Genomic DNA, 26,559 nt, shown 5'->3' with positions numbered 1-26,559 from the left:
TGCCGTCAAATCCATACTGCATCAGTGGAACTCACCTAAACTGGTCAGACTACTATGGCAACCATCTCTGCCTTCAGTCACACTACTAAGGAAGTTGTTCTCAGAAAGCTTCCTTGCCTTTCCAGTTAGAATGCTCTGTTGGACAGAAAACAAAGCATAAAAAGGCACCTTGAGCATGTGACTCCTCATCACAACTAAATTTTACTGATGACAACTTACCCAACCAAGGTCAAATCACTCAACCTGCCTCCTAGTCCATTGTTAAACGCAGACTTTCACAAGGCTATGAATATGCCTAGCATCAACTTTATTGAATGAAAGCTGTTTCATTTTCTAAATAGTCTTCAATACAAGTAATTAATTTTCTGTTCCAGTGCTCCTCATTGAGTGTGTAACATGGTTAATATTCAACGTACACTGAAGAAAATCAGTTTCTACCAGTAACAGTGGGTTCAAACATTACCAAATACATTAATAACCCCTCCTCCTCTGTCCTTATCTCATCTTTCCCAGCCATCTGGGTAATCTTCAATTTTGTGTTTTCCTTGAGGATGGTTATGGACATGTTTTAAGGATTTATGATTTGGAGTAAGTTTGGAAGAGTGGGCAGGATCTGGTCCTCTGCTGGGAGTGGGAAGTCTATTTTCCCAGCTGAGCAGTGCTGTCCCCCTGTGGTATTAGCCACTTGTGGCAGGATGTGAGACCGGGTAAGTGCAGTTGCACGTAGGTTGCTGTCACTTGTCCTTCTTTTGTCTTGGGCCTATCTAGTGATTCATGGTAGAGAGTATGCCACCATAAAATATTTACCAGAAGAGGCACTGCAGTAACAAGCAGATTTATAACATGATAGCAGTAAGTATGACCAAAGATCAAAGTGATGATCAGGAAAGGGAAAAGGTTAAAGGATCAGGCTGTGATGATGATCAGGGAAGAAGGGCTGGGCAGACTGAAGGCTTCCTCACCTGGATTGGGCTAGTTGAGGAGGACCAGTGCCACTGGTAGCAGAGGAGACTTTTATTTACAACATAAAGATGTCGTTAGGGGCTATGAGAGTGTAGAGGTTATGTAATTGCTTGAGTAAACCAGATACCTGGACTAATAATGCAGAGGATGAAAATTCAGATCCCTCCAGGGTAGTTTGAGAATTTGATATAAGTTTAACAAAAATCTGGTGTTAGTAAAAGTCATCATGAAACTGCCATATTGTCATTATGAAACTTAACTGGTTTACCAATGAAGAAATCTGCTGTCTTTCCCTGATCAGCACATAACTGCACTCAGTGGCTGTGCTTTAAACTACCCTGGGAAAAGGCTGAGTAAGTCACTACAATGTTTCACCCCAACATGGGCAGTTCAAGAAGGCTGTCCACCAGGACCTTCTCTCAGAATCAAGGGAAGGGCAATATCAGCCACATCATATCCCAAGATGAATTTAAAAAAACATTTGTTGACATTTCTTACCACTCCACCCTCACCCAGTTTCTTGGCTGGTGAAATGCCATTTTACCAAATCCAAATGATCCCTCTCCTATTTCTGTCTGATTTTTAGAAATAGTTTTAATTCATAGCCGTGAAAAAAATCAAAAATATCGAGAATCACAGCAGTTGAGGGCATTATGTGGTCAATTAATGGCCTAACACTTCCTTTGTGAGTGAGAACAGTGGCTAGTTTGCCCAGGCTGGGGGCATTTGGAGGAACATTGTGGAGGTGGTGGTCTCTGAAATCCGCCCAGGTGGCTTTAGGAAGCAGACAATGCCAGGAAGGCAAGCAAGCTTGAACCCGATAGAAACCTACATGTTTTTCTTAAACCTTCACAAGTAGAACAGGATATCTGAATCATAAGTAATGTAGGCAGGAGGTTGGCAGGAAATTTCATTTTTATTCAAGTGATCAGTCATTTTAAAACATAATTGCAACCTACAATGTTTTTTAGCATCTATTAAAATCTGGGTCAGTGTTTCATGTTACTTGATTTCAATGGGGAGCGACCAGTAAACATTACAGAGGGCCTTTACATCATTTCAAAACCAGCAGATAACATGCAACTCCACAGCAAACAAACCTTATTTCCTGCAAGGACAAAGTTCACTTGGAGACTAAGCTCATAACCATCTTCATGGACAGCAGCTGAAACAATCTGTCAGAGAAAAAAGTTAACCAATTACTGCTCCCAACATGAAACAAGTAATCACTAACTTAGGAATGAACCATAGTGGCCTTGCCAACCCTGTGAAGGAATAACAATAAAATGAAATAGCCCGGTGGCTCAGTGGTTAGCACTGCTACCTCACAGCGCCAGAGACCCAGGTTTGATTCCAGCCTCAGGCGACTTTGTGGAGATTGTACATTCTCCTTATGTCTGTGTGGATTTCCTCTGGCTGCTCCAGTTTTATCCCACAGTCTGAAGATACACAGATTAGATGGTTAGGCCATGCTAAATTGCCCATAATGTCCAGGGATGTGCAGGGTGAGGTAGACTAGCTATAATAAATGCAGGGTTACAGGGATAGGGTTTGATTGAGTTTGGGGGGGGGGGGGGGGGGGAGAGAGCGTTGGTGGGTAGAATCTGCATGGGATGCTGTACAGACAACAGTCAGGACTGGATGGGTCAAAGGCCTGTTTGCACATTGTAGGGAGTTTATGATTCTATGGAGTCAGCTATTGCTCAGTTGGTAGCTCTCATACCAGAGTCAGAGGGTTGTGGCCATGATTTTTCTCTCCTTGGAAGTGGAAAGAAGGGGAAATAATGGAGTGGGTTGGCTCTGGAGAGAATTGTCTCACCATCTCTGCAACTAATGCTGGGCAAGAAGGTCCATTGGGGACTTTCACAACTTGCCAGCAATTGAGGCCTTAAGTAGGCAATTTATGGCTTGACACCTGCCATTGCCACCCAATGGGTTAAAAAACTGTCTAGTTTCCCCAATCTACTCCTGACCTCATTGCAGCCTTGGTTCAAACATGGACAAAGATCTGATTCCAGAGGTGAGACGAAAATGATATCCATTGACATCAAGGCTGCATTTGACCGAGTGTTGTAGCAAGAATCCCTAATGGAACTAGAACCATTGAGAATTGGGGAATACTCTCCTCTGGCTGCTCATACTTAACATGTAGGGAGATGGTTGTGGTTGCTGGAGGACATTCATAGCTCCAGGACATCTCTGCAGGTCAGGGACTGTGGTGGGCTCAATCATCTTTGGCTGCATCATCAATGACTTCCCTTATCATTACGAACGTCAGAAGGGGGGTATTTGCTGATGATTTCACAATGTTCAGAACCTCATCAGATACTGAAATAGTCTATGTCCAAATGCATCAAGACCTGGACAATATCCAGGTTTAGACTGACAAATGGCCACATAAGTTTCACAAAATGAGCATCTACAGCACAAGAAAATCTAATCACTTTAACTTTCACAGGTTAACCACTGCTGAATAATCTACTATAAATGTCCTTGGGGTTACCATTGACCAGAAGCTGAACTGGACGAGCCATCTGAATACTGTGGCTACAAAACCAGTTCAGAGGCTAGGACTCCTGCAGTGAGTAACTCACCGCCTGACTTCCCAAAGCCTGGCCATAATCTAAAGGCACAAGTCAGTGGTGTCACTGGACACTCCCCCTTGCCTGGATCAATGCAGCTCCAAAATACTTGAGAAGCTTGACACCATCCAGGACAAAGCAGCCCACTTGATTGGCACCACAAACATTCATTCCACCACCACCAACACAGCACTATATACTATCTATAAGATGCACTGCAGACATTTACCAAGGCTCCTTGGACAACATGTCTCAAACCCACAAGTACTGCCATCTCAAAAGACAAGGGCAGATCGTGGGGACATTGCCACCTTCATACTAGGGAAATACATCACTATTCTTTCTGTCAGCATTTATTGCCTAATCTTAGTTGCATTCCAGAAGATGACAGTGAGCTGCCTTATAGTCATAGAGCTGTACAGCATGGAAACAGACTCTTCGGGCTAACTCGTCCATGCTGACCAGATATCCTAAATAAACCAAGTCCTGTTTTCCAGCATTTGGCCTATACCACTTGAAACCTTTCTATTCATGTACCCATCCAGATGCCTTTTAAATGTTGTAATTGTGCCAGCCCCCACCACTTCGTCTGTCAGCTCACTCCATATATACGCCACCCTCTGTATGGTCCCTTTTAATTCTTTTCCCTCTCACCGTAAACCTATACCTTCTAGTTTTGGATTCCCCCACCCAGGGGAGAAGACCTTGTCTACTCACCCTATCCATGCCCCTCATGATTTTATAAACCTCCATAAGGTCACCTCTCAGCCTCTGATGCACCAGGAAAAATAGCCCCAGCCTACGTGTTCTGCATGTGCTGGGTCCACTGTTATTTCTCATTTATACAAACGATTTGGATGAGAACACAGGAAGCGTGATCAGTAAGTTTGCGGATGACACCAACATTGGTGATATAGTTGACAGTGAGGAAGATTATCTAGGGTTACAAAGGGATCTTGATCAAATCGGCCAATGGGCTAAGGAGTTGGAATTTAATTTGGCTAAATACAAAGTATTGCATTTTGCTAAGATGAGAAAGGGAAGGACTTGTTCAGTAAATGGTAGTGCATTGGGGACAGAGAGAACATTACAGAATAGGTAGATCAAAGGGTTCAGGTAAATGATTCATTGAATATTGCATCACAGGTGGACAGAGTGGTAAAGGCAGCATTTGGAATGCTTGCCTTCATTATTCAGACCACTGAGTTTAGGAATTGGGACATCACGTTGCAGTTGTACAGGACAACGATGAGGCCAACTTAGAGAACTGTGCACAGTTCTAGTTACCCGAATAATATCCTTCCTATATCGGCAAGGATGCAGAAAATACCTACAAGGATGCTATTGGGACTGGAGGCTTTGAGTTATAAGGAGAGGCTGGATAAGCTCGGACGTTTTTTCACTGGACCATACAAGGTTGAGAGATGATCTTCAAGATTTATAAAATCATGACAGGCATAGATAAGGTGAATAGCTAGAGTAGGCAAATTCAAAACTAGAGGACATATTTTTAAGGTGAGAGGATAAAGATTTAGAACATAGAACATAGAACATAGAAGAATACAGCGCAGTACAGGCCCTTGGGCCCTCGATGTTGCACCGATCCAAGCCCACCTAAACTACACTAACCCACTATCCTCCATATACCTATCCAATGCCCTCTTAAATGCCCATAAAGAGGGAGAGTCCACCACTGTTACTGGCAGGGCATTCCATGAACTAACGACTCGCTGAGTGAAGAACCTACCCCTAACTTCAGTCCTATATCTACCCCCCCTTAATTTAAAGCTATGCCCCCTTGTAATACCCGACTCAATACGCGGGAAAAGGTTCATACTGTCGACCCTATCTAACCCCCTAATCATCTTGTACACCTCAATCAAGTCACCCCTAAACCTTCTTTTCTCTAGTGAAAACAGCCCCAAGTGCCTCAGTCTTTCCTCATACGATTTTCCTTCCATACCAGGCAACATCCTGGTAAACCTCCTCTGCACCCGTTCCAATGCCTCCACATCCTTCCTATAGTATGGCGACCAAAACTGCACACAATATTCCAGATGCGGCCGTACCAGAGTCTTATACAACTGCATCATGACCTCAGGACTCCGGAACTCAATTCCTCTACCAATAAAAGCCAGTACGCCATATGCCTTCCTCACCGCACTATTTACCTGGGTGGCAACTTTCAGAGATCTGTGTACATGGACACCAAGATCCCTCTGCTCATCCACACTACCAAGTATCCGACCATTAGCCCAGTACCCCATCTTTTTGTTATTCTTCCCAAAGTGAATCACCTCGCACTTAGCTACATTGAATTCCATCTGCCACCTTTCTGCCCAGCTCTGCAGCTTCTCTATATCCTGCTGTAACCTGCCACATGCTTCCTCACTGTCAACAACTCCTCCGACTTTCGTATCATCCGCAAACTTGCTCACCCAACCTTCTAACCCCTCTTCCAGGTCATTTATAAAAATGACAAACAGCAATGGTCCCAAAACAGATCCTTGCGGAACACCGCTAGTGACGGCACTCCATGAAGAAACTTTGCCATCAACTACTACCCTCTGTCTTCTTCCATCCAGCCAATTCCTAATCCAAACCTCTAACTCACCCTCAATGCCATATCTCCGTATTTTCTGCAGTAGCCTACCATGGGGAACCTTATCAAACGCCTTACTAAAATCCATATATACCACATCTACCGCTTTCCCCTCATCAACCTCCTTCGTCACCTTTTCAAAGAATTCAATAAGGTTTGTGAGGCACGACTTGCCCTTCACAAAACCATGCTGACTATCCTTGATCACTAACCCACTATCCTCCATATACCTATCCAATGCCCTCTTAAATGCCCATAAAGAGGGAGAGTCCTTGATTTAAAAAGGACCTGAGGTGCAACTTTTCCACACAGGGAATGGTGCGAATGTGTAATGAACTACCAGAGGTAGTGGTATATGCATGTAAAGTTCCAACATTCAAAAGACATTTGGACAAGTACATGAATAGGAAAGGGTTAGAGGGTTATGGGCCAAATGCAGGGAAATGGGACGATTTTAGTTTGGGAAACTTGGTCGGCATGGATGAGTTGGACCAAAGAGTCTGTTTTCGTGCTTTATGTCTCTATGACTCTATAAGGGCCTTAGCAATTCATAAAACACATAGCTTTAAAATGTGTAAGTAAGTTAAAGCTGATTTTTTACAAGGTGTATACAGGATTGTAGATTTGCTTAACAGGACACAGGTGGAAAAGTTTGACCTGTAGCACAAAATGAGTAACATTGAATCAATTACCTGTTTTACACCCACCTCATTTCTTTTTCCATTGGCTGCTGACACCATCAGTGTATGGAGTCAAGAACACAAACAGCACAAAATCAAACATGTAAAGCTAAACTATTACTTCAACAGCAATTGGAATATCACGTTCAGTTTTGCATGCCTTATGATGTCAAGGCCAGGGAGAATGTGCACTAGTGATTTGTGAAGATGATGTCAAGTTTGAAAGGAGAAGGGCAGGCTTTAGTTATGAGGATCAATTAGAGACACTAGATACAGAGAAAAACCACAAGTTGAATTGATAAAGCATTTTTAATACGGCACGACATCCCAAGGCACTTCACAGGAAAAAAAATCAAAAAGGAAAACTGATGCTAACTAATATAAGGAGATATTAAGACAGATGACAAAAAAATAGGATAGAGGAGGTGGAGAAGAAATCTGATAGAATTGTAAGTACAATACCTCTAAGGAGCTTTTATCAGGTAAATAAGGAAAAACAATTTTCAGTAGCTTACAAATTTGAAAACATTTCAGAACATTGTCAAAAGAAGCAATAACTTGAATTTGTAAAGTGACAAAACGTCACAAGGAATCCTCAGGAGCTTTGTAAAGCAAAGTTAGACTGCGACGCAAGGACAGATAGTCAAAAGCTTGGTCAGAGATATGTTTAAGGAGTGAATTACAGGAAGAAAGAGATTGAGCAGTGGAGAAGCTTAGGCAGGGACCCCGAGAGTTTAGAGTGCTTGGTTAGCTGAAAGTTGTCCCCAACATGTGGAAGAATTAAAATCAGAGTGTTCTAAAGGCTGTGCTTTTAGAATATGTCTCCAAGAGCAGCATATATTTAAATAATAGGAAGGGGTATGAGGACAAAGTAAGATTGTTGGAAGACACCAGAGACAATGCTGCAGAGTAAAAGGAAAAGCAACAAATTGGCTTCAATTAGATAGATAAGAATGGAATAAAGATAAGTGCAGTCCTATTCAGCTGAGAGTGGAGAGGTGTGAGAGGAAGCTGGTAAGATCATCTCTATTGAGACTGCAATCAAGTTGTGGAAGGTAGGGAGGGATAGTTTACCTTTTCAGAGTCATACAAGTCACAAATCATTTGTGATTTTTTAAGAAGAACCACTTTCCAGTGCATTGGCTGGAACCGAAACCTCATTGGAGGGATTCAAACATGAAGTAATAGAAAAGATGAAGAACAGATTTGGGAGGTAAAAAGTTGTTAAAGAACTTTGGAAAAGAAAGGGGTGTTGGAGATGGGGCCAGCATCATTCATTTGGATTTAAACTGTGACATTGGGCATCCAAGTTAGTGTCATTTCTGTCATTGTCAGTGGCAAGTTTTCTCTCTTGATCATGCCCTTTGCCATTAATTTTTGTTTTAGGTAAATGAGTTGATGCACTCCCTAAACAGGGAATCAATAAGACAGGCAAACAGAAGTTATATTCCCTGCTGGGAATTTCTGGGGTTGGATGTTCTGGCACTATATTTAAAAGCACTTCACACACGGCAAGCCAGAAGTAACCTAGTGTCTACGGTCCTCATTCCCAGCAGCCCCAGAAATGTCTGAAACTCAGCAAAATAACTAGCTCCATGTTGATGGAGGGATAGGAACAGGTAGATCAAACCCGCAAGGTATATTGCAGTGTACTCTTCACAGAAAGGTTGGAAGTCTCCCACAGTCCTCTACATTAGGGTTTATACACCTTCACCAATAATTCTTTCTCTTCTCTTCCACACATACGGATGGTCAACAACATACAGCAAACCAAAGGTAGATACAACATCTGCTCAATAGCACCACCCACACCAGCTCAAAGATGATGGCTGTGAGCCTTCTGAAGATGCATTGGCAAGGCATTTGCTTACATCCTGCACCAGCACAGTGGAGGGTAGTGTTGCTAGATTAGACTCAGAGATGCAATGTGGAAGGTTATAATTTTTAGTTGAAACATTTGTCAATAAGAGATCCCATGGTGATTTCCAACGATGTGAAAGAAATTATCTAAATGCAAGTTTAATTAAATTACCTTTAAATAGCCTTCTAACCTATTTCTCAAGAATCAAAAATAGTGAGTTTAAGCACTTACCTTTCCCATTTGAGGTTCTCCAAGTAGAGCCCGGAATTCAGTATTGTTTTGTGTATAACTGCGCAGATGAGCACAGATATGATCTAACTGCAACCTCCAATATCCTGCAATGTATAAAGAAAAGTCAAAAATCAACACTTAGCTGACATGTTCCCAAGCTGGGTGTCGTGACTGGCAGCAATAAACCTGAGGAGAAAGTGAGGACCGCAGATGCTGGAGATCAGAGTGTGGTGCTGGAAAAGTTCAGGCAGCATTCAAGGAGCAGGAGAATCAGGCATAAGCCCCTTCATTGGGAATGAGGCTTGTGGGCTGGAAGGGCTGAGAGATAAATGGGAGGGGGATGGGGCTGGGGAGAAGGTAGCTGAGAATGCAATAGGTAGATGAAGGTGGAGGAGAGGGTGATAGGTCAGAGAGGAGGGTGGAGTGGATAGATGGGAAAGGTGATGGACAGGTCAGGAGGGCGGTGCCGAATTGGAGGCTTGGGACTCGAATAATGTGGGGGGAGGGGAAATGAGGAAACTGGTCCACATTGATCCCATGTGATTGCAGGGCCCCAAGGCAGAATATGAGGTGTTTTTCCTCCAGGTGTCAGATGGTAAGGGTTTGGTGATGGAGAAGGCCCAGGACCTGCATGTCCTTGGCAGAGTGGGAGGGGGAGTTGAAGTGTTCAGCCACAGGGTGGTGGGGTTCGTTTGTGCAGATGTTCTCTGTAACGATTTACAAGTTGGTGTCCCATCTCCCTGATGCAAAGGTGACCACATTGGGTGCAACAGTTACAGTAGATGACATTATGGAAATACAGGTACATTTCTGTCGGATGTGGAAGGATCCTTTGGGGCTGAAAATGTGTTGCTGGAAAAGCGCAGCAGGTCAGGCAGCACCCAGGGAACAGGAGAATCAATGTTTCGGGCACAAGCCCTTCCTGAAGGGCTTATGCCCGAAACGTCGATTCTCCTGTTCCCTGGATGCTGCCTGACCTGCTGCGCTTTTCCAGCAACACATTTTCAGCTCTGATCTCCAGCATCTGCAGACCTCACTTTCTCCTCAAGGATCCTTTGGGGCCTTGGATGGAGGTGAGGGAGAGGGTGTGGGCACAGGTTTTGCACTTCCTGTGGTGGCAGGGCAAGGTGCCGGGAGTGGGGTGTGGGCTGGCACGGGGTGTGGATTTGACAAGGGAGTCGCGGAGGAAATGTTGATGGGATGGGGAGGGAAATATATCTCTGGTGGTGGGGCCCATTTGTAGATGCGGAAGTGGCAGAGGATGATGCGATGTACACAGAGGTTTGTGGGATGGAAGGTGAGGACCAGGGGAATTCTGTCCTTGTTGCATTGAAAGGACGGAGGTGTGGGAAGAGGAGGAGATGTGCTGGCGGGCATCATCAACCATGAGAGAAGGGAAATTGCTATCTTGGAAGAAGGTGGAATTGGTCCTCCTGGGAACAAATGCGGCAGAGGCGGAGGAATTGGGAATAAGGGATGGTGTTTTCACAGGAGGCAGGGTGAGAGGAGGTGAAGTGTTAGTGGTTGTGTGAGTCAGTGGGCTTGTAGTAGATGTCCATGGTTAGTTGGTCGCCAAAGATGGAAATGTCTAGGAAGGGGAGGGAGGTGTCCGAAATGGTGCAGATGAATTTGAGGTCAGGGTGAAAGGTGTTAGTGAAGTTGATGAACTGTTCAATCTCATTATGGGAGCACAAGATATTGCCGATACAGACATTGATGTAATGGAGGAACAGGTGGGGAATGGCGCCAAGGTAGCTGTGGAAGATGGACTGTTGCATGTACCTGACAAAGAGACAGGCATAGCTGGGTCAGGTGCCCATGGGCTATTCCTTTGGTTTGGAGGAAGTGGAAGGATTGGAAGGAGAAGTTGTTATGGGTGAGGGCTAGATGAGCCAGGTGAATGAGGGTATCGGTGGAAGGGCACTGGTTGGGACAGTGAGAGAGGAAGCAACAGATGGCTTGGAGACCTTCATCGTGGCGGATGGATGTGTACAGAGACTGGATGTCCATGGTGAAGATGAGGCATTGGGTGCCAGGGAAACTAAAGTCTTGGAGGTGGTGAAGGGCGCGGGTGGTGTCCCGAACATAGGTGGGGAGTTTCTGGACTAAGGAGGACAGAATGGTGTCAAGGTGTGCAGAGTTGAGTTCAATTCTACCTATCGAATTCTCAGCTACCTTCCCTCCAACCCCTGACCTGCTGTGCTTTTCCAGCACTCCCCTCTCAGCAATAAACCTGACAAATGAATTAGCATAAGAGCTGAAACTTAGTAAAGTCAACATCTAAAAAAAATAAAAAATGTGTATTAAAAATGACAGCTTATGTCTACGTAACACCTTAAACAGCCTAGGATACTTCACAAGAACATAATTTAACAACATTTGGCACTTTCCACACAAAGAAACATTAGTACTAAAACCTTCAGAGTATTAAAGAGTGTCTCAAAAGAGCAACTGAAGATAAAGGAGAGGAGATGTTTAGGGAGAGAATTCCAGAGCTCAGGAACTGGGCAGCTCTGGAATGATGCACTTTGGCATCACAGAGATCACTGCGTAGACAGTTTCAAAGGGCACACTGGGAAGTTCAAAAGATGAAATTACAATAACAATTCAAGTTATGTAGCACCTTTAATGTAACGTCCCAAGGCGCTTTACAGGAGTGCTACAAAATATAACATGACACAATCACAGAGGTCAGATCACCAAAATATTGGGGAAAGAGGATGGTTTTAAGGCATGTGTTAAAGGACAAAGGCTTGGTAGACAAGCAGAGGTGAGGAGACAATCTAGATTTTAAGGCCAATGCAACTGAAGACACAGTCAGCAATGGTGGAGATATTAAAATCAAGTTTGAGTGATCTAGATTTGAGGAATTCAGGTATTCCACAGGGCTATGGCTTTGGCAGAGATTTTAAGTTCAGGGAAGAATGAGGTCCTGGGTGGCTTTGAAAATAAGAATGGGAATTTTAAAAACAAGATGTTACTTAATGGGAGCTGTTGCAGATGCATGAGCACAGGGGTAATAGGCAAATGGGAATTGATAAGAATGACACAAATAGAAAAATCTTGTATGACTTCCGGTTTAGAGGGGATACAATGTACGAGACCAACCAGGAATGAAATAGTCCAGATGCAACAAAGGCTTGGGTGAGGATTTCAGCACAAATAAGTTGTGACAGGGACAATGTCGAGTAATATTTCGGAGGTGTAAAGAAGGGTGAATAGGTGGTTATAAGGTTATATTGGAGTCATTATACATCAAATATTGCACTTTTATGCCCTGATGGGGTGAGTTCATAGTGAGGTGAGTGCATACATTTATGCTGGCAGACATCATACCAATTTCCTGGCATCACCCTATCCAGAAGCCACTTTATTTAAAGAGATAAGATGGGGGTGGGATGGCAGGGTTAAAGTGACGAGTAGCTAATTCTCCTCGTTAACGCCCTAAAAAGGCTGCCTGAGTGGACCATCAGATTCCTGAATGTATTGGGCAACACTATGACTCTATGACTGCAGATCAAAGTTAAAAAGTGTGGCGCTGGAAAAGTACAGCAGGCCAGGCAGCATCAGAGGAGCAGGAGAGTTGACAATTTGGGCATATTCCTGATGAAGGGCTTATGCCAGAAAAGTCAACTCTCCTGCTCATCAGATGCTGCCTGACCTGCTGTGCTTTTTCAACGCCACACCTTTTGACTCTGCTTTGAGGTGGGTCTGACAGTGGCAGATTCACCATTTGTAGTGATGGCTTGGATGATGCTTTCCTTTATGGTTAAAGTTAGGGAGAGTGAGCATCTATTCTGGGAGCCCTCTCTCTGTCACTTACCATTAAGGGCTGCCTGCTTTTTAATGAATTATCCAGATCAGAGAGCCCACCTGTCATCCTTACTTGGATGGAAAATCCATCCTCTGGCCTTCATTGGCCAATTTAGGGAAAATTAAAGCCAATTATGTCTCGACACAGAATGGACCCAAACCCCTATTTAACCCCACGAACAGGGTCCCAAAGCTCATGGGTAAAATCTGCTCTAAGCTGGTGAACAAACTGGTTTAGTCTCAGTTTGTGCCAGGAAGTGGGAATGAGCCAGTAGCTAAGGATGAACATCTCCGGGACACCCGCACCAATCAACCCCACTGCCCATGGCCCAACATTTCAACTCCCCCTCCCACTCTGCTGAGGACATGCAGGTCCTGGGCCTCCTCCACCACCACTCCCTCACCACACGACACCTGGAGGAAGAACGCCTCATCTTCTGTCTCGGAACACTTCAACCCCAGGGCATCAATGTGGACATCACCAGTTTCCTCATTTCCCCTCCACCACCTTACTCCAATTCCAACCTTCCAGCTCAGCACTGGCCTCATGACCTGTCCTACCTGCCAATCTCCCTTCCCCCTATCCACTCCACCCTCTGACCTATCATCTTCATCCCTACCCCCATTCACCTATTGTACTCTTTGCTACCTTCTCCCCAGCACCCCCCCCCCCCCCCCCAATTTATCTCTCCACCCTGGAGGCTTCCTGCTTCTATTCCTGATGAAGGGAAGCTGCCTGAACTGCTGTGCTTTTTCAGCACCATTCTGATCTAAACTGCATCTGCAGTCCTCATGTTTGCCTAATGAAAATGACTGGTTACACCTTCTCCACATTTAAATAGAGAAATCCTCTGCTTATCCAGTGCTAGAGGTTGAGTACAAACCTTGCAACGAAATTACATTAGAATTGAAACATTAGCTGTTCCACTTGCCACAAATGCTGCCTGACCTGCTGGATTTTTCCAGCACTTTCAGCTTCTGTTTCTTTATTTCAGATTTCCTTTCCTGCAGTCTTTTGCTCTTTTTATGTTTATCCAGGCTGTGAAATAAATTCAAACCCATTTGTCAACAAGAAGATAAAATACACGATCATCTATGGGATAATGATTATGTGGATTAAATGACTAAAGAATGAGATTGGAAAATAAAAGCAAACAGATGACGCTAGAGCTTTGACCATCACCTGCCAGGAGATATTACTAGAGGTGACCAAAGTCAAAGGAATAGATTGGAAAATAAAAGCAAACAGATGATGCTAGAGCTTTGACCATCACCGGCCAGGAGATATTACTAGAGGTGACCAAAGTCAAAGGAATGGATTTGAAGTAATAGCTGAAAGGAGGAGAGATGGATAGATATGCAGAGATTTGGGAAGGGAACTCCAGAGCTTTAGGCCTCAGCACATCTGCCACAGTGAAATGACTCAAATCACAATCTTCAGCTGGCCAAAGTTTAAGAATGCAGAGTTCTCAGAAGATTATCAGGCTGAAGGAGAACACAAAGACAGGGTGGGATAAGCCCAGGGAGACACTAAATGAAGATGACCACAGGAGCAAAAGCAGGTTAGCGAGTGCAAAGATTTGGGGTGAATGAGAGTGGATGGTGAATTTTAAAGAATCCCAATTTTACAGAGGGTACCAGCCAGGAGCATATTGGTATTGTCAGATTGCGAGGGAAAAGGTGGATAAAGCTTCAGCAGCAGTGAGTTAAGCACAGGAGAAGACAGGTGATGACTTGGAGGTGTGAGTAGATTGCATTGATAATGGACAGAATATAAAATCTGAAACTCAGTTTTGTATAAGGATGTAAGGGTCTGAAAGCGCTAATGCTGAGCAGTATTTTAAATGCTAACTACTGTGATAAAATCACAGGGATGTGGCCAGGAGAACAACCAAAGATTGGAAGAGGTAAGATCTACTATCTTGTTCTTCCTTATAGATATTATTACAGAAACTATCATATCAATGTAACTAGAACATACTTGCAATCTTGCAATAAACTACTATTTAAGAGCTTCTTCTCATTCGACTACCGAGTGGCTCTCCTTTTCCACATTAAACCAAGTACTCCCTGAACATCCTTACCAAAGGCCGGTACCATCAACTCTACTAGACAGCTCATGCAACATGGCAAGCTGTTATGAGGACTCATCTTGCAACACTCAGTCCCAGAGTGTGGGCAGGAAGAGGAATGGAGTCTGTGACTAAGGAATAGTATTTTAGAGGGGACTGTAGATAATGTAATTGGTCATTGCAGACTATAGGAAATGTCTAATCATCCAAGGCAGAATAAAGGACAAGACCATGTGACAAATTAGGGGCAGTGGAGCAATGTTCCAGTTCAGAATGATCCCCAATAAACAACCAGTTTTGGTAATGGAAAGCGCAAACTGACAACGAGATCTGGTGATTAATGACTAAACTAGTCCTTCACTATAAACATTCAAGCCTGAATCTTGAGGACCTAAGATGTGGATCATACCGGGAAACAACCAGGGTGAGAGACACTAATGATTTTAATGGAGAATGAGATATTAATAGTGCGAGATTAGCCGCATATGTCATTGTGAGTAGAGGAGCAAAAGTTAAGACTGTAAGGAATTTGAAAGTACGTGATTTGGGAGAAACATTTTTTTGAGTTAAACAGAAAAGCAATTTGGATTAGGCGCAGGAAGGCTTCAGGGTAAACATTGGCAAAAAAAAAACCTCCTGCCAAATACTACAACCAGCCTTCCTCCATATTGAACAACACTTGGAGGAAGCACTGAAGGTGACAAGGATGAAAAATGTACTCTGGGTGGGGGATTTCAATGTCAAACATCAAGAGTGGGCCAGTAACAGCATTACTAATCAAGCTAGTCAGGTCCTAAAGGACATAGCAGCAAGACTGAGTCTGTGGCAGATGGTGAGGGAAGAGAGAAAAACAAATTGACCTCATCTTTATAATCTGCCGGCTGTAGATGCATCTGTCCATGACAGTACCTTTATATCTAGAATACACTTCATCATGTTGTGTGGCTCTATCACTATGTTTGAGAGTGTGGTGCTGGAAAAGCGCAGCAGGTCAGGCAGTATCCGAGGAGCAGGAGAATCAATGTTTCAGGCATAAGCCCTTCATCGGAAATGAATCAGGCTTATGCCCGAAACGTTGATTCTCCTGCTCCTCAGATGCTGCCTGACCTGCTGTGCTTTTCCAGCACCACACTCTTGACTTTGATCTCCAGCATCTGCAGTCTTCACTTTCTCCTATTATTACCATGTTAAATGGGACAGCATTTGAACAGACCTGGCAACTCAAGATTGGGAATCCAAAAGGCACTGTGGACCACCAACAGCAGCAGACTTGTACTCCAACACAATCTGCAATGTCATGGGTTGGGAAGATAGGAAGACAGTGAACTCAAAGAAGAACAAGACAGGATGGAAACTGAAATCATTACGGGTGAAACATCAGTGCAGAGAATGGCTGAGGATAGCATTGAAGATATCTCAGTATGAAATGCGGTGTGATACTTGGGTAGGCAGTAATGATTGAGGAATTTAAAGTTGAGGGAAGAATGGTGGATCAAAGTGAGATGTTTAAAGGAGAAGCTGCCAGAGGAAGGTGGTGGTGATGGGGGAGCAGGTGGCAGATAAGCTGTAGTTTTATGTTAAGAATAATAATGCCATCACAGGGGTCTGAATGGGCAAGTGGTGGAAGGTATAGAGTCATAGAATCATACAGCATGGAAACAGACCGTTTGGTCCAACCAGTCCATGCTGACCATGTTCCCAAACTAAACTAATCCCACCTGACTGCGCATGGCCCATGACCCGCCAAACCTTTCTTATTCATGAACTTATCTGAATGTCTTTGAAACATTGTAACTGTACCTACATCTAACATTTTTTCTGGCAGTTCATTCTGCACATGAACCACTATCTGTGTAAAACTGTTGCTCCTTCATGTCCTTTTTAAAACTTTCGCCTCTCACCTTAAAAATATGCCCCCTTGTTTTGAACACCCCCATCCTGGGGAAAAGACCCTAGGATGTCATTCACCTTATCTATGCCACTCATGATTTTATAAACCTCAATGAGGTCACCCCTCAACCTTGTACACTCCAGTTAAAAAGGTCCCAGCCTTTCCCATCTATTTTTATATCTCAAACCCTTCATTCCTGGCAACATTAAGATAAATCTTTTCTGAACCCTCTCCAGTTTAATAATTTTCTTCCTATAACAGGGCGACCAGAACTGCACATGTTGTGCCAGAAGAGGCTTCACCAATGTCCTGTACAACCTCAATGACACCCAAACTCCAGTACTCAAAGGTCTGAGCAATGAAGGTGCTGAATGCATTCTTAACCACCCTGCCTATGTGTGATGCAAATTTCAACGAATTATGTACCTGAACCCCTAGGGCTCTCTGCTCGACAACATTATCTACAGTCCCACCATTAATTGTATATGTCCTCCCCTTGTTTGGTTTACCAAAATGCAATATCTCACATTTATTCAAATTAAAATCCATCTGCCACCCCACAGCCCATTGACGCAATTGATCAAGATCTCTTTGTAATCTTAGATAAGCTTCTTCACTGTCCAGTAGACCACCAGTTTTGGTGTCATCTGAAAACTTACTAACCACGCCTTCACATCCAAATCATTTGTATAAATGACTAACAAAACTGGATCCCATTCCAATCCCTGTGGAACACCATTGGTCACAAGCCTGGTGTGGAAACATTATTAAGGGCAAATAATGGTGTCATTATCCATCAGTCAAGTTTGCATAAAGGCCATGTTGCTAATGAATCCTCCACAACAGCTCACACATGTCAATGTCTTGTTAACATAAATAAATGGATAAGAAGCATCATAGAATCATAGAAACTCTACAGTGTGGAAACAGCCCTTTTGTCCAACAAGTCCACATTGACCCTCCGAAGACTAACCTATCCAGACCCATTCCCCTACCCTATTACTCTACATTTACTCTGACTAATGCACCTATCCTATACATCCCTGAACATTATGGGCAATTTTGCATGGCCAATTCACTTAACCTGCACATCTTTGAACTGTGGGAGGAAATCGGAGCATCCGGAAGAAACCCACGCAGACATGGGGAGAATGTGCAAAGTCCGCATTGTCACCAGAGGCTAGAATCAAACCAGGGTCCCTGGCACAGTGAGGCAGCAGTGCTAACCACTGAGCCACCTTACTGCCCCTAACCAGGAGGCTACTTGATGAGTTTTCTTTACGCAACATATCTCAAGAGATGCACAGAGGGTTATCAGCAGAGAGATAGCAAGAGACGGTTAAGAAGGTTGCAAAATGATAGAAAAGAAGTGAAGAATTGGACATGTAGTGGAAAAATTCAGACAGAAGGTCTTCTACTCTTGCTTCTGGGTTCCTGACCCAGAAATCATCTCATTATTTATGCAAGAACTAAAGCACATGACTCTATCCATCAGCACTATTTTCAATATTACCAATTCAGGTATACATTGCATTTTTTGACAATAATTTCTTGTGTCAGCAGCATGGATAATCTTTAAACAGTTCACTTAAAAATGTTTTTTATAATAATATTTAAATTTGAGTTTAAAATGTTAAATGGCATTGAAAAAGACCTAAGACAAACATGAAAAGGCAATTATGTTAAAGAGTTTCTGAACACTTGATTCATGTCCAATCATGCCTAACAGGTTGAAATACAGTTTGTCTATTTTGACTGGAAATTTTATTTAGGTTAACTTTTCACAAATACTAATTAGTCAGCAACTTTTGACAAAATTGCTAAACTATCATATATGATTTGCTCCAGGAACAGTAAGGTTTTCTAAACCCCCAATCATTCCAGCAGCCAACATCTCAGTGGAAAATCTACGTACAGCTTATATGCCTTTAAGGAAATAGATGAAACTTAAAGGTATATTCATGTTAATTCAGAACAATAGAATTATTTCCAGTTTTTCCACTTTAATCCCTTGATTATGCACATTTTGCCGTTTAAAAATAAACATATTAAACATGTTAATACAATGATTTGGAGATGCCAGCGTTGGACGGGGGTGTACAAAGTTAAAAATCACACAACACCAGGTTATAGTCCAACAGGTTTAATTGGAAGCACACTAGCTTTCGGAGCGATGCTCCTTCATCAGGTGATAGTGGAGGGCTCGATCGTAACACAAATTTATAGCAAAAATTTGCAGTGTGATGTAACTGAAATTATACATTGAAAAATTAATTGTCTGTTAAGCCTTTCATCTGTTAGAATGCAGTGATAGTTTCACTTCTTTCATGTGTAAATCACAAAACCTTTTTTTTAAAGTTGCATTCTCGGGTTAGCTGTTAACAATGGTGATAGCTAGACAATATATTGAAGGTGTTATCATATGTTCTCTGTCTATGACCTGATGTTTAGATTGATTCTAATCTAAAATGTGAGATAACAGAGTTTTACATAAATTCATGCAGTTTTTTTGAGCTCAGCGTTCTACATGAATGTATGCAGTTTTTGAGCAAAGTTCAATGTAACTCTGCAAGTACAAATTCACCTCCATACAACCCATACACAACTCCATACAACCCTGTCACGGTGGACACTTCAAGACATGTCAGATTGTGGACATAGATACCACTATTACGCGTGGGAACACCTCCCACCTTGTACATGGCAGGTACTCATGTGACTCAGCCAACGTTGTCTATCTTATATGTTGCAGGCAAGGATGCCCGGAGGCATGGTACATTGGGGAAACCGAGCAAAGGCTACGACAACGTATAAATGGGCACCGCACAACAATCAACAGACAGGAGGGTTCCCTCCCAGTTGGGGAACACTTCAGTGTCGGACCTTCGGGTGACCATCCTCCAAGGTGGACTTCAGGACAGGCAGCAGAGGAAAGTGGCCGAGCAGAGGCTGATAGCTAAGTTCAGTACCCATAGGGAGGGCCTCAACCGAGAACTTGGGTTCATGTCACATTACAGGTGATCACCATTGCACTACACACACACACACACACATATTCACACACACACACACTCACAGACTTAAGACACTCTGCACTCACTACACACACACACATTCTCACACTCACAACCCCCATCCCAGACAGACACACACACACAGACGGACAAAGACCCACATGCACACATATATTTTGTGGGATGAATTTGTACTTGCAGAGTTACATTGAACTTTGCTCAAAAATTGCATACATTCATGTAGAACTCTGAGCTCAAAAACTGCATGAATTTATGTAAAACTCTGTTATCTCACTTTTTAGATTAGAATCAATCTAAACATCAGGCCATAGACAGAGAACACAGGGGGCTAACACCTTCAACATATTGTCTAGCTATCACCATTGTTAACAGCTAACCCGAGAATGCAACTTTAAAAAAAAGGTTTTGTGATTTACACATGAAAGAAGTGAAACTATCACTGTATTCTAACAGATGAAAGGCTTAACAGACAATCAATTTTTCAATGTATAATTTCAGTTACATCACACTGCAAATTTTTGCTATAAATTCTGTGTTACGATCGAGCCCTCCACTATCACCTGATGAAGGAGCATCGCTCCGAAAGCTAGTGTGCTTCCAATTAAACCTGTTGGACTATAACCTGGTGTTGTGTGATTTTTAACTATGTTAATACAAGTTTGACGAGATTCGATCCAGCATCACATGATCAGAAACAGTGGAAGAGAGTCATTCGGTTCCTTAAGCCTATTCTGCTATTCAATTAGATCATCACAGGTAGGTATCTTAGCCCTAGGTACCTGCCTGTGTACAATAGCTCTTGATACCCTTTCCCCACAAAAATCTATCAATCTCAGTTTTGAAATATTCAATTGACCTATCTTCAATATCCTTTTGGAGATTTCTTTAGATTTCTTGACTTTAGCGCAGTGAGAACAACTAGCTGTCAATGCCAGCAAAACCGAGGAACACATTATTGACTTTCGGCAGGATGTTACTCATGCCCCCCCTACACATTAACAGCACAAAGGTGGAATGAGTGGAGTGTGTCAAGCTCCTGGGAGTGGTCATCAACAAGTTTTCTTGGACTCTTCATATGGACACACTGGTTACAAAGGCCAAACAATGTCTCTTCTTCCTCAGGCAGCTGAGAAAATTTGGCATGATGACAAATACCCTTGCCATTTTTATAGGTGCGCCATCGAGAGCATTCTGTCTGGATGTATCACTACCTGGTATGGCAACTACACCATTCAAGATCAGAGACCGTTACAGAAAGTGGAGGACTCGGCTCGGGCAATTACAAAGGCCAACCTCCCATGATAGAATCCATCTACCAGGCCCGCTGTCAAGGAAAGGCCTCCAGCATTCTCAAAGTTCCATCACACCCTGGCAATGTTTTTCTACAACCTCTACCATCTGGGAAAAGGTACAGAAGTTTTAACACACGCACCAGCCAGTTTTGAAACAGTTTCTACCCTACTGTTGTTAGAATATTAATGGACTCATAAACTCTTAGCATTCGCCTGTACCTGCGTTTTTGTTTTCACCACTGTTTACCTATTATTTACTTATCTATGCTATTTAACTATTTGATCTGCCTGTATTGGTCACAAGACAAAGCTTCTCACTGTGCTTTGGTACATGTGACAATAAGTTCAATTCAAATTCAAAAGAATTGCTTCTTGATGTCACTTTGACTGGCCTAGTTCTAATTTTAAAATTATATTCCTAATTCTTGACTCACAGCCAGAAGAAACAGTTTCTCTCAATCTACCCCATCAAATCCTTCAAGCATCTTAAACAATTCAATTAAGCCGAAGGGATGGTGTCGTGGTAATGTCATTGGACTAGCAATCCATAAATACCATCTTTCGGCGACGTGAAATCTGAATTCAATAAAATCTGGAATAAGGAGTGACCGTGTAACAACTGTTAATTGTCATAAAAAAACGATCTGTTTCATTATTGCTCCTTAGAGAAGGAAATCTGCTGTTCTTATATAGTCTGGCCTACATGTGGCTGCAGAGGCAGAGCAGAACAGTGTGATAGACTGAACTGCCTCTTGGCAATTAGGGATGGGCAATAAATACTGGCTTTGCCAATGACACCCACATTCGATGAACAAATATTTTTAAAATCTTCTATATTCAAGAGAACACAGGCCTAATCTATCCCTGCTGTCTCTTCGGTTGGGTATCATTCTGGTGAATTTGCACTGCAATCGCACCAAAAGCTGATATATGCTTCTTCAGTTTCCAAAATGAAATGCAGTACTTTGAATGCAGTGGAGCAGTAATGGCGCCAAACACCTTGACTATCCAGTTTTACACATAACTGAGAAGTGAGCATTCAAACTACCATTACACCAAACTTTCAAGTATTGTATTTTCTGGAAATGGAATTTATGTTAAGTACAAAATGTAAACAGGCAGATTTAGGTGATCGAAGGGGTAACGGGAAACAAAAACAGCACTCACAAGGTTAAACATAGAAAGAGCTGATGACTAAAACAAATAAAAACCTTTAACTGCCTGGGGCTAATTATGTTCCCAAATAATAAAATGGAGCAGGATCGTACAAACAACTAAACAGAGTTCTGTGAAATACCAACTTACTTTTCTACTTCTGATATCAAGAATACAAAGGGCAGATATTAAACCTTTAGTCAAATACTTTTTCGCATATACCTCAGGAAAATAAGATTAAAATGTAGAGAAACATTCCTGTATTGAGGTACATAGCATTTGTTTTGTTAATATTCAACAAGAATAACTTTGAATATTTGTAGGTTTAACAGTAAAAAAAAACATATTTTACCACAGGTACAGTTAGAAGTTAAGGTTTTTTTTTAAACACTGCAAAGCAGATTTTACAAAGAAATGCATGGCAGAGTGCAAATGCTTGTTCAGACTGCAAGAACTCAATATGCTGTATGGATGACTGCAGGAAGGGTTTGATGCCAAAGGCAGTGACTAACAAAGAGCCCCACCTTTCTCTGGGAAAGTTCGTGCACTGGCCTGTATCTCACAAGCACTGGCAGGTACTGAGGGGCAGGGTAAAGATACAGCAATTTGTGTTAGATCTACATTCTTTGGAACTGGTTGCAAATAATATTGGGAGTGGCTTTGCTATTCTTAAAGTGAACAAAACACAAAAATGTCAAAAGCTTATAATGCAATTCAATCCAGAAGAACTATAACTAGATCAAATCTGAGTCTCTTTGGAAATAACATCACGGAGCTGTAATTATGGTTCAGAAAATTGCAGCAATGTGCTAATTTTCAAGGATAACATTTTGGACAATTTTAGATTCCATGTGATTCTGAAATTGTATAGTCATCATGAAGGGATTCTGATGCCCAAACAGCAATTGCTGAGTCAGTAGTAAATGTGAAGTTAAAACTGATCATGTATGACATTCTATGAATTGAGGTAAATCATTGCCATCACTGCTTACAACTGACACCCCATTTCATTCATATGAGAACTGGATGAGATCAAGCCTGCTCCATGAACTTGTCAGATCAAAGCTGATTTGTGACTCAACACCATTTATCTACCTTGCCTCGATACCCTTACGCCCCCGCCCAAAGAAAAAGTATTAATTGATCCTCTGCATCCGCAATCTTTTGAGGGAGAGGTTTCAGATTCCCACTATCTTTTGGTAAACTATATTGGCAAACCTGCTATTGGAGATAATCATATAGACACAATAGCACTGATGGTATTGTAGAACAGGTTGATTCCAGCTGGTTAAACCCCTCTCCTGATTCTATTTACAATGACTTAAATAGAAATGGAAAATAAGAGAACTATCTCAAGAGTGGCTGAACTGATAACCATTTTAGATTATTGCCCCAAGTTAAAATGAGCCCTACTGACACTAGTGCTGTCAGAGGTAGCATGACACTCCATGGGGGCGGGTTCTCTGTTTAGTGCCTCTGCCCTCTGGTGGCTTGTAGGCAGCATCTACCATCTGGGTGCAAAGAGGATATCCTAGCCTGCTCTTACATGTGAGGACAGATTTAAAGTCTTTGACCTAGATGTACTCTCCTCACTCTGGGGAAAATCCAGCTGCATGGCAAATTTGCAGGGGTGTCTTCAATACTGATTAGGAAGGAGTTCACTCAGCAAACATACCTACTACTGGTTAACCACACCATGCAACATAAATGGTTATGTTCCACCATGTAACATAAATATAGTAAGATTGGCTCAGCAAGGCAATCAATAAATCTGTCAAGAGTTGTCACAGCTGATCTGGGCTGGCCAACACAATAAGATAGATGCAAACTTCTCTATTTTTTGGCTGAGGAAGCTAGTGTGAGAATCTGTCATGACTGGCAGACTGGTAATTTAAGAAATAAAAGTCCTCCTATGTTGCACTTTCACAATCTCAAGTGGATCTGACGACCATTTTAAACTGACATTGTGCGGCTATTGACTCATGGTGTGCTTCCCGTAAACATTTTGTAGTGGAATGTGATGGAAGGTAACCTTATCAACTATGTCCCAGAGCATGTTACAGTCAATGAAGTTCTTTTATAGTGTCATCATGATTGTTAAGAAAGAAATGCAGATGCCATTTGCACATTGAGATAATGACCTGTTCATTGACAGATGGCCAGGGCACCATTAAGAATCACCAACTGGGTTTTTAAAAAGATTGCTATGGTTTTTTAAACATCCAGCTAAGACGGCAGATCAGACATTAATTTAACATATCATGCAACAACACGGTAACACTGTGTTGTTTTTCAAACCATAGTCTCAGCCTGGATTACATGCTCAAATCTCTGAAGTGAGACTTGAACACGCATCTACCACAGTGGCATGAAAGCTACCAATAATGACACAATTGGCTCTGTGGCAAGAAAGATTCTGCCTTTGTTTTTCATTTTTCTGTAAGTATATGGAGAGTGCTAACTCAGCACTGGGGAAAAATAAACACCTGCAAAGCTCTACTCACACTCCATGTTGGAAACATCACTACAATGTGGAGACGTGCAAAAAACATTAAAACACAACTGCAATGCTTTATGTGAAGAGTCAGCTTTTGGCTCCATTTTAAGGAACCACCTTCTTTGTAAGACAGATAAGCCCACACTGTGATTAGCTGACAACACCTACATCTTAGTAATGATTGCGGTTCCATGAGGCTCTTGAAAGGTAGTTCTGCATTCCTAACACATGACTTGTTTTGAGTTATGTATAAAAGCTGGATCCAAACCCTGCATGTTAATTATAGAGAAAAAGAAAACACGTGTAATCTGAAAAGAAAAAACAGTGACTCTTCTTCCATCAGTTGCACTTTATAATTCAAAGTAAATTTTAATGAAAATGTTAAAAACTGAAGTGAATTTTAAGGCTGGCATGTACCTGTTATTGCAATTAAGCCCTTAGTTTCATTGTACACTTCCTATTTACATCTCACCTGTCCTTTACCTATTTAGGGTCAGATGTGGTTCAATGAGAGTACTCTCATTCCTGGATCAGAAGATTGTGGTTGCAAGCCCCACTGAGTCTAGGGAGTGGAGCACAAAGTTGACACTCCAACACAGTATGGAAGACAGTTGCTATATTTTGTACATTCAACATTGACTACCCTTCAGAAGTATTCTACTGACTTTTAAAATGAATTGGATCCTAGAGTTGTGAAAGCACTTGTAAGTGTTCCTTTATTTTTTTTAAAAGTAACCTACCTGGTGCACCACATTAGGTCAGATGGTGGAATTTGAATTCAATAAAAGTCTGGAATTCATCCTGTCCTGCTCTGGGTATCATCATGGCCACAAAACCATCCCCAATTGTAGTGAAAACCCATTGGCTTCACTGGAAACGGTCATCCTTATCTTGTCTGATTCCACATCCACAACAATGTGGTTAACTCTCACATGCCTTCTGAAATGGCCCAGCAAGCTACTCAGCTGTATCAACTTCTGGACCATGTAGAAAGGAATGAAATCAGATGGAGATGCTGGCATCGACCTGGTACTGAAAACAACAAAAGAAAACACAACCCTGCTGACCTTGCAAGTCCTCCATATTAACAACTGGGGGCAAGTGCTAAACTGAGACAGCTGTCTCACAGACTTGTCAAGCACCAGCCTGACAGTCATACTCATGGAATCATATGTCCCAAGCACCACTGTCACCTTCTCCATCTCTGGGTATGTTCTGCCCCACCAGCAAGACAGTCCTAGCAGAGTTGAAGGCACAGGTATACAATAGGGAGGGAGCTGCCCTATGAAGCCTCAACATGATTCGGGTCAAAGAATGGTGAGGAGCTCATCTGCTGATTACCACATATCCCATTCCTCTCCTGACTGATGAATCAGTATTCCTCCACGCACATCAAATCTGAAGGAAGCTTCGAGTGGGCAAGGCAGCAGAACGTACTCTGGTGGGCAACTTCAATGTCAATCACTACCAACCGAACTGGTTGAGTCTTTAACAGTGTCGCTACTGGACTGAGTCTGTGGCAGGTGGTGAGGGAATCAACAAGAGGGAAAAACATACTGAACGCCATTCTCAGTAATCTGCCTGTCGCATATGCAGCTGCCATGACAACATTGGTAAGAGTGACCACCCCATCGTCCTTGTAGAGACAAAGTCCTGTCTTCATATTACCTTCTATCATGTTGCATGATACTATTTACCACGTTAAACAATGCCGACTTTGAACAGATTTAGCAACTTGACTCAACTGGGCATGCTTGAGACTTTGATCACCTTGTATACATGTCTCTTTAATGGCTATTCAATCATACCCATTAATTCTATTTGGGCTGTTAAATCATCTATTTTATTCTGAATACCACACACATTTAAGGAAAGACCCTTTAAT

General features: G+C 42.4%; 1 protein-coding gene across 4 annotated transcripts in view; it reads right to left on the bottom strand.

The window, feature by feature from the left end:
* dzank1 (double zinc ribbon and ankyrin repeat domains 1) overlaps window positions 1–26,559 on the bottom strand; it is a 113,928-nt gene that overhangs the window by 22,777 nt on the left and 64,592 nt on the right. For all 4 annotated transcript variants that reach the window (XM_087991535.1, XM_087991537.1, XM_087991534.1 and 1 more), the window contains 3 exons: window positions 8,920–9,023; window positions 2,064–2,138; window positions 36–135 (listed from right to left, as the gene is read on the bottom strand). In XM_087991535.1, coding sequence (XP_087847661.1) covers window positions 36–135; window positions 2,064–2,138; window positions 8,920–9,023 — 279 coding nt within the window. The remainder of the gene's footprint in view (window positions 1–35; window positions 136–2,063; window positions 2,139–8,919; window positions 9,024–26,559) is intronic.

Source organism: Chiloscyllium plagiosum, unplaced genomic scaffold (genome assembly GCF_037043375.1).
Source record: "Chiloscyllium plagiosum isolate Xiang-an unplaced genomic scaffold, Cpla_swu_hap1 HiC_scaffold_10, whole genome shotgun sequence".
Classification (NCBI taxonomy): domain Eukaryota; kingdom Metazoa; phylum Chordata; class Chondrichthyes; order Orectolobiformes; family Hemiscylliidae; genus Chiloscyllium; species Chiloscyllium plagiosum.
Note: the sequence above shows the minus strand (reverse complement) of the source record. Positions and strands in the feature narration are given on the sequence as shown.